Genomic DNA, 17,819 nt, shown 5'->3' with positions numbered 1-17,819 from the left:
GCCCTCTCAGGCTTCTTCAGGCGGACTATATACATAAATGTATGTATTGAATGCATACAAGGTACTTTGTAAGGCCATTGATGATTGGTTATCGAAGAAAATCTAACGTTGCATGATATACTGTTTAGCGTTATCAGAGACAACGCTCTAATATCAATAATTTCACTGTGCATATAAGCGAATACATGTCTCTTTGTTTAGAATTAATGCGTTTATTCTTTTCTTAAATCATAGTGTTTTTTTTATTCAAATATTTTCTCAAAATTTCGATATTTTTCATTAGTGTATAAATGCTATTTGATCGTCCGAACAAGACACATGCACCACAAAAATCAATAGCGCTAGGTAAAACTCAATTAGCGCAACGTTATGCAAACACTACAGTCAGCAATATGCACAAAGACCTTATAAACCGTGACCTCGATTCGCTTAAAGCTAATAATTTTGGTAGGCTTACAACCTAGTCAAAACTGTGAAATAAAAGTACATTACACACAATAAAATTACAGAAAAAATAAAGCAACCATGAAAACAAATAATACCAAAAGAACAAATGTTACTAAAATAAGGAAAGATACTAAAATGATAAAATCTAAAAAAGAACAAATGATACTTAGCAAACAAAAGATACAAAGAGAACCGGTTATACTGAAATAACAAAACTAAGGGAACAAATGAAAAAAAATCAACAAAAGACACTAAAAGAACAAATGATAAAAATAAACAAAAGGCACTAACTAACAAATGATATCATAAGAACAGAAGAAACTAAATAACAAATGATATCAAAAGAACAAAAGACACTAAAAGAACAAATGATATCAAAAGAGCATAAAGGTGCTTAAATAAAAAAAAGGTGCTAAAAAAAAAAAAAAAAAAAAAACAACAACTAACAAATGATACAAAAATAACAAAAGACAATAAAGGAACATATAATACGAAAGTACAAAAGATACTAAAAGAACAAATAGACTATAGTATAAAATTTGATTTTCCGATTGGACTGCAACCTGGATCTCTCCTCACATTTACAAAATGTTTTCGTAACTTGATGTAAATGTACTACCGAAAGTGGTTATCTCGAATTATGATAACACAAGTGGAGGACACAACAGTTCTACTGTGTTATTGTGTTTAACAAAAAGTCACGCAGCACAATTTCTTATTGAAGTACTGTTGCTAAATATTTCATCCTTCTCATTCTGAAATCACACAAACAATTCCAAGATAGATATGAGAATGGTGTATATCTGTAATTGGTATATTATCACATTTCCATCCACTTCCCTCTATTTTCAAATTAAAAAAAAACCTGGCAGCTGTATGCAATATTTACTGAGGCTACAAATAAATAAAAAGCATTCCCACAAAGAACATTATCCTTCGTATTGACATGATCTTAATGTTTGATTACAATTAAGGCATCGATCTGGATCCACGATTTACCTGAATTAGTGGAGGCAGAAATGTAAATCGGGGTATAAACATGACTGAAACGGCCGACATTAAACTGCGTTACTACGATTTTATTATTTTTATAGTAATCTAACGAATTTGACAGCTCAATTGGTCTGAGAAAAACAATATTCAATAGTGTGTGACATTAACCTAGTTAAAGCTTCCTTGATATGCTTTTGATTATTATACCCCCGCAACGAAGTTAGGGGGTTATACTGGAATCAGGTTCTGGTACTGGAATCCGTCCGTCCGTCCGTCCGTCCGTCCGTCCGTCCGTCTGTAGACGCATTTTGTCCGGACAACTCCTCCTAAACCGATGGGTCAATTCCGATGAAACTTCACACAAGTATTAATGATTATGTGTATATGTGCATGCCACTTTCTTTTCTTTCAAAATTATGGTTGCTATGGCAACTGGTCACTATAAACAGGTTTTCTGATAAGAACCATAACTTTAAGTTTGTCGGGACAACTCCTCCTAAACTGAAAGGCCGATTTCAATGAAACTTCACACAAATATAGAGGACCATGTGTAGATGTGCATGCCACTTTCTTTTCTTTACCTGAAACTTCACATAAATATAGAGGACCATGTGTAGATGTGCATGCCACTTTCCTTTCTTTCAAAATTATGGTTGCTATGGCAACTGGTCACTATAAACATGTTTTCTGATAAGAACCATAACTTTAAGTTTGTCCGGACAACTCCTCCTAAACTAAATGGCCAATTTCAATGAAACTTCACACAAATATAGAGGACCATGTGTAGATGTGCATGCCACTTTCTTTTCTTTCAAAATTATGGTTGCTATGGCAACTGGTCACTATAAACAAATTTTCTGATAAGAACCATTACTTTAAGTTTGTCCGAACAACTCCTCCTAAACCGAAGGGCCGATTTCAATGAAACTTCACACAAATATAGAGGACCATGTGTAGATGTGCATGCCACTTTATTTTTCACAAAATTATGGTTGCTTTGGCAACTGGTCACTATAAACAGGTTTTCCGATAAGAACCATAACTTTAAGTTTGTCCGGACAACTCCTCCTAAACCGAAGGGCTGATTTCAATGAAACTTCACACAAATATAGAGGACCATGTGTAGATGTGCATGCCATTTTTTTTTTTTTTTTTCAAAATTAGGTTGCTATGGCAACTGGTCACTATATTACTGGGTTATCTTAGTTAGCCTCTAATTAACAGTTCCAATTCACCATTGACTCGTGCAGATTGCGGGGGTATTAGTCAGCCATCCTGGCAACAGTTCTAGTTAACATTAATTCGACAGAACATATATATATATATATATATTTGTTTAGCTGTTTCACTAATACTGTAACTGAAATTGTCAATATATGTTCATAATTCTTTAAATAATGATGCTGCCCTATGACAGCTAGAGGAAAGATGGTAAATTCCACACATAACTGTTATAGACACAATGGTGTTTTGATAAGTTATATTTCTCTTATGATATATTGTAATGATGTTATGTACCATAAGATACAACATTTAAAGAAAGTATACTGCCATGTTAACAATACGTCACTAACAAGCATTTGTTTACAAAAAAATCTAGCATATCCAACCCTAGATTTCATTTCGTCATTCTTATTATAATGTTTTAAGCTAGTAGCCAGAAGATATTGGTGTCATCAGACAAACCCATGCAGACAGACGCGATGATGTTGTCAGTTTCTGTTAAGGCTGAAAATGCTTATATCGTGGATATATTTCCTTTGATTTTTAACCAACGTGTACTTTGCCATGTTTAGTCTATATCTGAACATCGACACGTTTGTCGGTATATCATAAACTCCCTCAGCTTTAGCAGTAGATGACTGATACCTCAAATTTACTCTACATGTAAAGCGCTTGTGTTTCTTACATGCTATGCTCAACATATTTCACCACACAATAATGCGACAGTTGGGAAATAAGCTATAGAGATATGTGTTGTTAGGTGGTCATAGGTTACACGGTAATAAATGGAGCGTATATCATATGTCGTAAACCAGTCGGTACATTAGGTCTTTGTGTTCAGATGGCCGGTCATAATGAGAGTGCGTAGGAGGCGTTACATAACTGTCAATGAACATTCAATGTCGCCCCGTATAGAAGTCAACAATACGCGGATAATGCAGAAGGATGGCTCCTGAAAAACACGTACATTTCACCCATATTGGTAATTAGAAAATGTAATTCTGCATCATAGATTTTTTCATCAATCAGTTTTGTTTGAGTTTAATCATAATTGTAATTTCGACGTAAATGTTTCCGACACATTTCTCAAATACATATAAGGCGGAACCTGATGAAGATTGACACACATCTTGATCATGGGCAGGGTGTGTGCAACTAACCTTTATTTTTCGATCGGTCAACCAAGTTGGCCGTCGTGGCCTCTGAATGGCCGGAACTTTCGAAAATCTAATTCGTTCTGACTGTTTTACCACTAACTGAAAATTGATTAGAGGAATAGTAACAAGTTGTATGTGCAATCTTCTGAATTTAGATTTTGGCGGATATTTCTGTAATTTAGTATGTGTGTGAAGTGTGGCACTACAAAACAAGGCGGTGTTTGAAAATAAAAATGACTGTTATTTCCTGGCGCCTCTGGTTGTTCAAAATTTAAATGTTTTCCGAATTTTATGAAATTTGGTAAATAGGTAAACCATAAAACACCGGTCGATTTTGTAACATCAGTTCCACATTTTAACCAAATTTCCTGGCCTCCGATTGGTCGAAATTGAGATATTGTTATTGATGATTTGTATATGGTATTAGGAGACAGCGAATTTAATCGTATTGGTTTCGTTGCCGTAGCCTGGACATTTGTGATTATGTTAGGGTTTTTTTAAGTGGACATCTGTAATTGTATATAATCTTATTCTATTTATTGTTTTCGCCTCTTTGGTTCTGATCTTAAGTTAGTGACCTATTTTTGACTTGCCTTAGATGTTCAATGTATTTATATATCGATGGAACAGGTAAAGATTTTCATGACAGGGGTCTCAGTATAAATGTATATTTTGTTAATATTTTATCAATTTTGTATCCGGTGTTTTATGACAAATTACACCCGAACTATTCATTGTCCTACTACTATGAGATTATATATACATTATAATGAAATGCACAGATGGATACTTAATGGCCATACGTATTCTGTGAAGTCAATGTGGACATGCATTTTGATCAAAGTGATTTATAATCTGTATATTTCCAACAAGTTATCCAATGCTCGTTGCGGCTTCCGTATTGATTCTGCTTTAATGGGAAAAAGACACTGTTGTATACCGCCAGGATAAAGTCACCAAGGAATACAGTCAAATAGAACATATTAATCTTTGCTTTAAGGTTATTGTACGTGTCATCAATTAGTCATAAAATACACTGTCTTTCGTCTCGTACGTCCCCGGATATATCTTCAGATTTGAATAGCATGAAGATTTGAATAGCATGAGAACAAATAATTATGCTGACACGATTATATCAACTCGCGGTCAAGGCTGTGTTGTTGTGACTACCTCAGACAACTTCATTTACAGAAGAGGAACTGAACTAACAAATTGTCAGCCTGAACATGACAAAATAGTATCATGTTTTGCAGATCATTGTTAATTTCTATTTATGGTTTTACATCCTTAAGTCAAAACACTATACACGATTGAAAAGTTCCTATTACATAACAGTCATCATAAATTTATATATCAATCAATATCTATATATACTAAATGGACTAATAATATAACAATTATGTGTTTATACCACTTTAATTGCATCACTTGATTTGTATTTTCTTTTGTCTGACTTGATGTAACATGTGTCTTAAACTCTGCTGAAATGATTCTTGAAATTTACATTGTAGTTCCCCTAACATACAACAAATACATTCCATTTTCCCCATTAGGGCTCTCACAGATAAATGCTTACTGGTCATAAGAGTTTCTTGGAGATCTGCGGATAGATAAAAACACAAATGATAAGCATATACATGAAGGTCCACCTCTCATTAAACCCGCTAGACACAAACGACATTTGTATTCGTAGTCGATTTAAATATACATATGGTATTCGTCTGTTATACTGTAGCCTTTAAATTCATTGAAAATGACATTTTCATGCAGCTAAATACGGAACGCTCCTTTAAACGATCTTAATTCACAATGATCTTAATCAATAGTCAAGTAAATTCTAAAGAAAATTCGTTCTAATCGCAAAACAATTTCTGATGTTATCTCGCTGTTTATGTGTATACAGATAGTTTCATTATATGACAATGGGCCCTCAGTGGTTACATTGACGCCATTCACGATTCTTTTATTTCCTAAAAGAGCTTCAGTTTCGTCTATGTACAAACTTGCAAAAGATATCAATTCAATTAAAATAAACGTGTTTCGCTAATGCCATTTATATCCTTGTAAATGTAGAGATGGACAGCGATCCCAATATATTATCAATACTGAATTCTCTATACTTGACAGTTGTGTGCCGATTGTTCGGATAGACAGACAATATCTCACAATTGTAAGAGGCCTAACACTCTGATGCGACAGACTCCTCTATAATGTGCCAAATCTAAAACGGCTGGATCGAAATATATCTAAAGGGTATTTCTTGTTCCATCTATAAAAGGCTACACAATGAATGGCAGCCGGAAACAAAAACAATTCACTTGCTTTCTCTTTGAGGCAATTGCTAATTTCATTGATGAAAATATATAAAATCCTTTTTTTTTGCACATATGGCTAAAACGGTTTTAAATATGCATTAATATGAAATGGTAGTTGGTTAAAATTTTCTTTTAAATGGTTTTTCGATACTGTATAACAAATTATTTAGTGAATAAGGTCACGTGGTATTCAATCAATAGATACGAATCATAAGGACAATTTCAAGATTACATTGTATGGCTTATATGCAGAGAGATGACATAGATACTATAAAGCAGAAACTGTAAAAGAGAAATATGTATCATATACTGACAGCATTATATTATAAAACATATATTTCAGGTTGTTAAGTATGAATAGGAATGGCCCTGTAAAGCATCGATCATCTTCATCAGTTACCGAAACACCAAGAAATTCTACACTGATTGTGATATACCAAATAACACTGATATCATTACTGCCTTATTATCTTTCACAGCAAGCAGGGCATTATAATGTTTAATTTAAAGCAATAATCCAGTGCATGGATATATTACTATTACTTTATCTGCTTCGTAGGAGTTTCTAAAGAAGAGTGTAGGAGTGTCTTTGGGATCCCACGAATTAGATGAACGATCGTGGTAGCCTTGTGTATACAAGTATCTCACTCTGGGTATGATGTATTGGGATCTACATATCCTATGTAGAGGACAGACATGTGACAAAATATCAATTACGCCGAGGACTCTAAGACGTCGTGTTAAGATGGATACGTTCTATATACTATTAGCGTCTGTCAAATATCCATCGCTCAGACTAACCCGCAATCAAACTGGCCCGGGGTCTTCTCAGCTTTTGTGGCTCTGACACAGCTGCATTTTATGTAAGAGAAACGAAATGGCCCCGAGGACTATATTGATGAGAGTACGCCAGTGTTCATTTCAGGCCGACAGTAATTGGTGGCGCAAAGTATCCCTATTTGTCAGCACGTACTTCATATCAAACACAGCAAGGCCAAGGGAATATAATACATATGCATATCAAGACCAATGCTACGATAAGTATTTTATTCATTATTTTTAAATTTGAAAAGCTCTTAACAAGAGGGCCTTCAAACCACGTTATATCAGTGCCCTGATACGTGATGACACAATGTAAAGGAAATGTTACAGCGAATTTCTCTGAGAGCGATGGTAATTGACAGATTGATCTACCCTTAACAGTCGTTGGTTGTTGTTGACGGATAGGCTGTAAGACATTGATAATGAAATGTGATGACACGTTGTATTTGTTTTCATACCTTACAGGTTCACATAGATAGTCTGGAGATGACGAAACACCTGAAACACACCTTAATAGTGTTGTCACACTAAAATACACAGCTTTAGCGATAACAAGACTATCCAACTGATCGCTTTAAAACCGCGCCTTTAAAATTTGTCCCTACTAGCCACATAAAAGCTGAGCGTCGAGCAGAAAATAACGATCACCATTATTATTGATATTTGTCTGCCTTGGCTAGTTGACAGAATCGATAAAATTGTTTCTCAACTTAAGTGTCGATAGTCCATTGTGCCCGATAACAAAAATTTGCACACTGAGAGAAAAAGCATCTGACCTAAACATGCAATAGATGCATTAGGTGCAGTGGATCCCTTTTGGGCCATTTGAACTTTTTCCACTTTTCCGTCCAGATTTTTAGATTACGTATGACCTACTGCGGCAGTTGAGTTGGTCCACATCATTTTAGGTCATCATCATAACTTCCGAGTCTGAAAAGGATGATACAGCTGCTTGGTCCAGTTTGATTAATGTTTTGCACTATTGCATCAAAATCTATTTTTAAAGGCGCTTTTATCTTATGAACAATACTTTTATCAATCCTGGGTCTATGAAGACAAATTTCCAGGCGATGTCAATTCCAATCACCTCTTACTGACATGCAGTATATCCTTTTACATCCCCGACCTTCAGGCTATATATTCTGTCGTGCATGTTCTATTTTAGTCTAGCATACCTGATTTGTCCTTTAACACATTTATGAACCGCATGGTAGGTTGCGTTTAAAAGACACGATTTATTGAACCGCTGAAGATATAATTTATATTTATAGGTGTTTACTGTATTCAATTTCTAATTTATCCTGAATTATTTTTAGGTATACATCATATTTTCACTAAACCTTCAGCCAGATTTATTTATAGTATTATTGATAGTATCTACAGTATAAAAATATCTTCTATAAATAGTATATTATGTTACTTAAGACATAAATGTCAATATCAAAAACGTCCATGAATTTACCGAAGTCTTCTTATCTTGTCACGAAACCTATCTCTGATCGGGATATGGACAGCGGACGTTGTTTATTTACAGATAGCAAGTAAGAGCGTTAGACGAAATCAATAGTAATGGACCTAGCGGTTTGTCATGTGGAAAAGCGATAAGATGATCCAATAATGTTATATATTTCATTAAAAAAAACTCGGGCTCTCTGGATTTGATTATTTTAGATCACGAATGAAAACGAATAATCAATATATGTGTCATTTAATTTATAGCATTTTACTAGGTTCAACTTTGGTTGGCATTGAAAACTGAACTATTACACTAAAATGTTGATTTCTTCTGTCATTATATCTACGTTTCGATCAAATCGATGGTACCAGATTATGAAAAAAGTTCTATACACATTAATAAATGCTAGGTAAAGGTGGATGATGATTTGTATTAATAATGGTTGACTCCATATTTAGACATGTACTCTCTAATCCATTGTTTCGATTTCACACGTTTACTACTAATTTGATAGAAATACACTCTTTTGATGACCTCCCCCCACCTAACATCACCTTGTGTCGGTGTCCATCTGTTCCTACTAATGCCAACATCACATTGTGTCGGTGTCCATCCCTTCCTACTGATGCCATCATAACATTGTACTAGTGTCCATCTGTTCCTACTGATGCCAATATCATATTGTACTAGTGTCCATCTGTTCCTACTTATGCCAACATCACATTGTGTCGGTGTCCATCTGTTCTTACTAATGCCAACATCACATTGTGTTGGTGTCCATCTGTTCCTACTAATGCCAATATCATATTGTACTAGTGTCCATCTGTTCCTACTGATGCCAATATCATATTGTACTAGTGTCCATCTGTTCCTACTTATGCCAACATCACATTGTGTTGGTGTCCATCTGTTCTTACTAATGCCAACATCACATTGTGTTGGTGTCCATCTGTTCCTACTAATGCCAATATCATATTGTACTAGTGTCCATCTGTTCCTACTGATGCCAATATCATATTGTACTAGTGTCCATCTGTTCCTACTGATGCCAACATCACATTGTGTTGGTGTCCATCTGTTCCTACTGATGCCAACATCATATTGTATTGGTGTCCATCTGTTCCCACTAATACCAACATCACATTTTGTTGGTGTACATCTATTCCTACTGATGCCAACATCACATTGTCTTGGTGTCCATCTGTTCCTACTAATGCCAACATCACAATGTGTTGGTGTCCATCCCTTCCTACTGATGCCAACATCACATTTTGTTGGTGTCCATCCGTTCCTACTAATGCCAACATCACATTGCGTTGGTGTCCATCCCTTCCTACTGATGCCAACATCACATTGTGTTGTTGTCCATCTGTTCCTACTGATACTAACATCACATTGTGTTGGTGTCCATCCGTTCCTACTGATGCCAACATCACCTCGTATTAGTGTCCATTTGTTCCTACTGATGCCAACATCATATTTTGTTGGTGTCCATCCGTTACTACTATTGACAACATCTGATTGAGCTGATATCCGTTTGTTCCTATTTAAACAGACAGGACAATGTGTTTGTTTCCATTCGTTTCTACTAATGCCAACATCACATTATATTGGTGTCGATCTGTTCCTACTAATGCCAACAACATATTTTGTTGGTGTACATCCGTTACTACTGTTGCCAACATCACATTGTGTTAGTGTCTGTCTGTTCCTACTTATACAAACAGTACATTGTGTTTGTTTCCATCCATTTCTGCTAATGCCAACAGCCCATTGTGTTCCCTACTAATGCTTACATCATATTGTGTTAATGTCCGTCTGTTCCTACTTATACAAACAGTACATTGTGTTAGTGTCAACACGTTTCATTTGAAGCCAATATCGCATTGTGTTTTGTCCATCAATTTCTATTGATGCTAACATCACATTGTTTTCGTGTCCACATGTTCCCATTAACGTCAACATCTCATTGTGTTGGTGTCTATCTGTTCTCACTGATGCCGAGAGCATATTGTGTTGTTTTCATCTGAGGTCAATATCACATTGATTGATTTTATAATTAGCAGTTGATGTAATGCATTGTGTATGTAACTCACTTTTGATAAATATATGCATCATATATATTTGCAGGTTATCGTGAAATAGTAAAATTTCTCTTGAATGACTTCCGGAAAATCAATGTAGACCAACGGAACAAGCTTGGGTTCACTGCTCTGATGAAAGCTGCGATTCAAGGGAGAACATCATGTGCAAAGCTGCTGTTGTACGCTGGTTAGTGGTCTCTAAAATAGTTAAATTCTGGTATCAACTCGCATCATTTCACCCTGTTACTATTAATGAATTACACATTTTGAGTATATGCCACTTTAGAGATACATCGTCAACATAAAAGATCCTCTGCTGCACTAATTTCTTAAATTAACGTTTTTCATCACAATGTTCTTCACTTTATTCAAACATTTTGATTGATAATAGTTTCGTTGAGGAAAATTCTTTTTATGCTTATCAGTTTTAGATGCAGCTTTCATTGATAACGCAGAAATACTTGATTGATTTGAACAGCATTGATACACATCGACCGATACTTCTGTACAGGTTGTGTTTCAAATCGAAAAGAGTACCAGATCCTTCTCTCGGTTTTAACGACATATCTTACCGATGTAAAAAGACATATGGTATAACAGATTATTATACAGCCGAACATCGTTATCTCAAAGCAAGGGCGTCATTAAATATCCCAAGGGTTCGAGGAAATATATACAACTTTTTCTGACGTAGTTTTAACGTCAAATTAATAAGCCTTCGAGCTATCAGCTGCCCTACAGGTAGGGCGTAAGCTTTATACCTGCTGCCCTCTTTAATTGATCACAAGAAGCGACTCAATTTGGTATCTTTTCTTTCAAAACAAGTTTATCCCTAATGGCTCCTTCGACACTGCTTCATTTTTTACCTTTAAATTTAGATGAGCGTTCGCCCCTTATAGGAAGGATTTGGGGTCTGTCCTCTTACCGCAAATATCGGAATATATGAGAATGGAAGTTTCTACTCCCGCTTAACTTCGGCATTATAAGAATGGGGCGTCTGTTTATCTCGTTGTCAGTATAATGTGACCGGTTGAGGTGTACTGGTGGTGTCTTCGGCAGTATGATTCAGTGAGGTGGCACTGTAATTTTGGCATCAATTCTGCACTATCACAAGAAGACAAACACAAACATACCGCAGTCATCCAAAACACACAACCACGTTCGCCCAACATGCATCTCGCATATACGGGAGGACACCTACGCTTTTAATATGGCTTTTAAACAATACTAAATCAAACCAAACAAATCATATTACCAGGGTTAGAGCAGCGAAGTTTGACTTTTGATGTTTCGACAAAATTTTGCTTCTTTTAAATGTTTAAATGTTATGTAACAGTTAAAAATAACTAATTAGAAGATTCATGTTAAAATTTGCTTGCTATTGACTCTGATTTCGATACAGAGAGATATCAAACACAGTTGGGAACTATTCTTTACCTTACTCGATCATCGTTTGGTTCTACTAAGTGTGAACAATTGTTCCCTGTTGATAAGAAGTGTAAATGCATTGAAGAATTACGGAACAAAACCAGCAGTATGATCACCTAACATCAATGGCAAATTACAGATTTTATAATTTGCTCAATGCAATGTTTAATCAATTTCAGGGGCAAATCCAAAATTGCGGGACTATGGTAGGAAGCTCTGTGCCGAAGAGTGGGCAAGGTTTACCGGGAGACAAGAATGTGCAGATGAAATTGCCAAGTTCATCAATACCAAACGATTTTTATCAAACTCTCGTAACAAGAAAGTACATGAACGCTCAAACAGTGAACCAGACTTAACGAATACTTGCAAAGGAGATAAAGAGTATATTGGTCGACAGCGAAAAAAATCAAAATCCCTCCGCAGAAAACTGAAGAAGATGATTCACGGACATAATACTCATTCAAATCCGCCTACAATGAACTTTTCAGAGAGTACCAAAATTGATAATCCCTTTGCAATAATTGCACGATGTGTGTCAACTCCCATACTTCCGGGAGTAGTAACACAGAGTGGTTCACCGCCTGTTCTTAAACGTCCAGTCAGTGCTGAAAACATTCCACGCGTAGAAATTACGTCACCTTCTGACAGGAAGTGAAGTGTTTATTTTATTTCAAATCATGTCATTATTTCAAGATTCGTTGTGGGAAAAAAAGGAATTATATGATGGAATATGCCGCCTTCATCTGGTGGTTTTCACAGCGATAAGATAATTGTAATTTAAATTAAAACGTAATTTCGGCAATACGCCTGAATGATTTTCAGTTAAAGCAACGTGCATAAACCTGATGTTATATACCTCGATCGATGACGGGGATTGATATATTACATACTTGATACTTTTAATTTCAAGTTACATTTTGTACCTTGTTGTCTATTGAGGGATGTTAATGTTTGCCAGCTCTGCTTTCGAAAAGTGGTGGCCCAAATTTGCAAAAAAAAATTTCATATTGACACAATAATTATCGAATAGTGCATGTCTTGTGTATTTGTTTTACTCTCATTTTTGTGTAGTTATATCTCCTCAACTTTTGTTTTATCTAAGAAAATATGAGAAGACTAGAATTTATCGAAATTTTCAATCTACAGTATTAATTATCTAATCAATACATCGTAATACTTACGCTTCTCTATACAATATCAGTTTCTTAAACTTGTGGTGTTTTGTTGTTAATATACATTTTTTTTCCATTTTTATGAATTAATTACATCGCTCATTTAAGAAAGCTTACATATTATTTCAATACATGATGTATCGGGTAAAATATTCCATTGTCTTTAGAGAGTGATATTTTCCGTTGCTATGACAATACAGCCACAAGATATTCTTGTTTCACATTACCTAAATTTGCTTTCTATGTGTATATTTTCTTCTTTTTATCTAAAATATTAATTAAATTTTGTATGATTTATTTAAACCTCAATATATTTTTTCTGTCATGTGACTGTTAGAAAGTTGTCAAATACATTTATATGTATCTAAGCATTGTCCGGAATCCGTCATTCAATACACTCGTATGTGTTATTCTCTACCGCACAGACACATTTCTTTGAATTCATGTTTAAGCATTTCTCTTAAACATTAAGATGATAACAATTATAAATAATAACAATTTTAGACCATTTGACTAATAAACTATGTTATTCAACAAATATGTGTTATGAATTCGAAGGAGAAATTATATATATGTAATTAACCTTATGTCCATTTCCAAGACTGATTGTATCCTATGTTCAACATTATATTTCAGTGTTAGATATACATGTTAAATAATTAGAAGGTAGTTGTTCATTAACATTATTATATATTTAGGGTGAAGCTACCGTTAGAAGACAACTGCCCTGAAATATAAGACTGTACCAGAAAGTAGTTCTGACGGGCGCTAAAGAAAGACAGTTATTAAGACCATTACAGATATCGTCAGAGAGGGCATTATGTTGGCTATGGTGTTGACGAGATGAGCCGAACTGGAGACCAAACAACAGCATTGATTGACCAGCCAATCAGAGGATCTCGTGGAAACAGGGTCGATACGGCCGATAACGGTTGGAGTCCACCTGTCGACGGTGTCTCCAGAGATCTATGTCGCTAATACGTAACCCAAATAGCGACTAGGTTCATCAATCGCGGGATAAATCTGTGTGTTCATACAGTGACTTAATATGATTTTCCTTTGCCTTCTAGTATGTCTCGATATTCTTCCTAACTGCTCCTATGATACAGTATCGTGGTTTGCCTCTTAGCTGGGGCAAGGGTACACGCTCTACTAATCATAAATGTCAAGAGTGACTTTATCTTGATTTTTTCACTTCCTTCTAACTCAGATTATATTTATCTCGCCTTTAGATCGAGATCCCCTTGAAAAGGAAAAGATAACTGTTCTGCCCTAGGCCATGTCGTAAAAGTAGCAGCTTCCTGCATAGCTAAGGTTTTCAGAATTTTTGGACATATTTTAGACCAATGATTGACAAGCCTATTAGAAAACAAACAATATATGATCACTGTACAACAGTACACAAAATACACCAGACTGAGACTTGGCAAGACGAAATTTAGATCCAACATCAATATTATGTTGAAGCAATTATCGCAAATCTGTGAGTTCTCTGCTAATTTCCAAGCCATAGTTCATGTTTTTCTTCTGTTCAAAACATTAGGAATTAAATTGTAAACAGTTCCCGTTGATTTCAATCATTCGCTGTTGATATTAGCTTCACTGGATAACCACGGTGTTGTCCACAATATCAAACATTAAAAGCTAGGTTCTACCTCCCGAATTCCCACGAGGATAGTGCCTGGGGTGTTTCCACTGATCTGCCAATAACTGGGACATACTGAGACACGGGATGTCTGGGGTCGCATCCAATATGCCCAATACTCTGATAAATAAATTACCAGGGTCCTTACCAGTTGCATCTGCAATGGGTGGTCGAGGTGTATCCTCCCTGCTACGAATCATATGGTAATTTATTTATTTGATATATTTATCAGTTTTTATCTATTAATTTATCTTTTATTTTCAAACAAGTAAAAAACAACATGTCCCCTTTTCTTGTACGTACAAGGACGTCACTTAAGTCTGGTTACCAATTCAGCTCGTGAAATCTGCTATACTTCTCTACACCTTAAGATAATATGATATTAGAATGAATACAAAAAGAAGATTAGTCTTTGATATCATTGAATTAAAATTGGGTCATTTTTAAACTAACTACCATCCAAGAGATAGATTATGTCAAGCATGCTGCACTCATTTCTATCATTTCACCTATAAATAGAGACCAATATTTTGCCAGCATGGGTTATCGTCAACGGAAAAGTTGGGCTTGCAATCCCTCAAATCTCCCATCTACAAATTTTTAAATTGACCATATTCCGTGATCAAAAGTTTTTTCAGTAATGAACTCTGATAACAATGTGAACAATTTAGATGCTAAAGTGCATATGGTATACTGATCAAACAAACTAGATTTTCTTGAAATGAATGAAGAATTTTCCTTTAAAAGATGCACCTCGTGTTTCCAAAAGGAACAACCACATACATAAATTTGGTCCAAATGTAAAACCAACACCCATATATACTTCGTCAGCCGTAACTTATATATACGAGGGCTGATGGATATGTTGTGAGCCTCGTATTGATGGAGATATTCAAGGATGTTCTTTGTAAGTCCTACTATCTCTGACTATATAGGACCGTGTTTCCAAAGACTGGCCTCAATTGGTTAGTTTATATCGACGAGGTAGCACTCTAAAGTAAAGAGGAGAAGCCGTGCAAACTGGACAAAATCGATGAAGCAGCAGTGATACAATATATGCATTAAACAGGTTTAACACCTAAGGATATCCATAATGATATGGTAGCAACACAAGGGAAAGATGCCCCTTCATATGCTACACTGAAAAGGTGAGTGGCGGAATTTAAGCTCGGCCCACAGAGCCTTGAGGATGACCCCCGTCTTTGCAGGCCTGTTAATGTTGCAACCCCAGAAATGGTCAATAAATTTCATGTTATTGTTATGACTGACAGACGAGTGACAGAAAGATATATAGCAAGTAGAGTTGGAATTTTACAGGAACGAGTACATTCCATTCCGACCGAGGATCCTGCAATGAAAAAGCTTTAGGCTCGACGGGTACCAAAACTTCTGACAGTCGATCAATAGCACACCAGGCGCTCAGTATCCCGTGCGAAGATACAGTCAACTTTCTTCAGAGATTTGTCACTATGGATGAAACTTAGGTCCCTCATTTTACCCCAGAGGCCAAACAACAAACAAACAATGGAAGCACTTTGGGTTTCCCCCGCCAAAGAAGGCAAAGACTATTCCATCAGCTGGTAAGGTTATGGTCCTAATTTTCTGGGATGCAGATGGTATTCTGCTAATAGATTATCTCCTAAAAGGCCAACAATCAATGACACATACTGTGCTTCATTTCTGAGGCAATTACGATAATTTTTTTAACTTAAGCGCCGCGGAAAGCTCACTTAAGGTGTGTTATTCCACCAGGACAATGCTCCTGTTCACAAGTCTCTCATTGTCATGGCTGCCATTCACGATTGTGGCTTTAAATTAATTGTACACCTGCCTTATTCACCTGATCTCGCTCCATCAGTCTTCATATTTTCAGTCCGGTGATGCAGTGGATGACTTTCTGAATATCCAAGAAAAAGTAGTTCTATAAAAGTGGCACTGAGGCCATTAATCACCACTGGCAAATGGTTAATAGATACTGAAGGGGACTATGTTGAAAAATAATTCAATATGTCCGGCAAAATTCAAATTCTTCAATATGAAGCTCACAACATATCAATCAGTCCTCGTATATGTTGCGTAAACTGAACGGGATTGTTGAATATTAATGAAAAAAACACAGTCTAAAATACATACAACATTTATTTATAATTTGTATCATGATATGTTATGTTTTTCATTAAAAACTTAAAGCAACAATTTGTTTTACAACAATTTCGATGCAATCTTTAACAGCTTATATCAAGCAAACTTGTTTTATGAAAGCGCGCTACGGGTCTCATTGTAAGAGGAAATCAAAGTACATGGAGAAAACCCAAGGCATTGGTTAAATCAAGTATAAATTACATACTGTACATGTAAATACACTTTGCAATCAATACATAATAGGGTAGGGATGGTGGGTAGGGGTGTTGGATGTTGGGTGTGTGTGTTGGGGGGGGGGGGGGGGGGGGGGGGGGGGGTGTAGTGGAATATGGCATAAATAGCATAAATCCGTAAAACAGACAAATGATAAAATTATATATCCAGATCAACAACTTTGATGAAAACACATGCATTTGAATGATTCATTAAAATATGCCATCGTGCAGATAAAACAAGTAAAAGCATCTACCGACAAAGCGGCATAAATCCATAAAAAGCACTGTCTCGCTGTAACGAGATTCAGATATATAATATCATAGCAGAAGGGAGGTAACTTCGACAAAACAATGCAGACCCAAGCATTAGGTACATAGCATTCAATGTATGACGACTGTAGCAGTAATTCTTCATAAATTGTAAATTAAAATTATAGGATATAGATTCTGAATAAAATTTACAGGATAAGATGTCTGAAAACAAATGGGTTTAAATGTGGTTAACATATATAATCATACCGACCATTTGGATAAAAACACCACAGGGTTTGTCCAAATAAGTTTATCTCCATACAAGGGACATCATTGCAATACAATATGCGGATACAAAAAATAAGTTATTCGGTTTATGATGAGTACATGTCTATTCGAATACTAACTGGAGGATTCAATTAACAATTAAAGAGCAAAAAATAAGCACAGGTGTGCAATTTCTATGC

At 35.7% G+C, this 17,819-nt stretch overlaps 1 protein-coding gene across 5 annotated transcripts in view; it reads left to right on the top strand.

Moving 5' to 3' along the window:
• Nucleotides 1–13,636, top strand: part of LOC117317832 (ankyrin repeat domain-containing protein 33B-like) — a 72,656-nt gene extending 59,020 nt beyond the window's left edge. For all 5 annotated transcript variants that reach the window (XM_033872782.1, XM_033872784.1, XM_033872781.1 and 2 more), the window contains exons 4-5: nucleotides 10,545–10,685; nucleotides 12,106–13,636. In XM_033872782.1, the coding sequence (XP_033728673.1) occupies nucleotides 10,545–10,685; nucleotides 12,106–12,581 (617 nt within the window). In that variant the 3' untranslated portion in view covers nucleotides 12,582–13,636. The remainder of the gene's footprint in view (nucleotides 1–10,544; nucleotides 10,686–12,105) is intronic.
• The last annotated feature ends 4,183 nt before the right edge of the window (nucleotides 13,637–17,819 follow it).

This window comes from Pecten maximus, chromosome 19 (assembly GCF_902652985.1).
Source record: "Pecten maximus chromosome 19, xPecMax1.1, whole genome shotgun sequence".
In the NCBI taxonomy this organism is placed as follows: Eukaryota; Metazoa; Mollusca; class Bivalvia; order Pectinida; family Pectinidae; genus Pecten; species Pecten maximus.
Note: the sequence above shows the minus strand (reverse complement) of the source record. Positions and strands in the feature narration are given on the sequence as shown.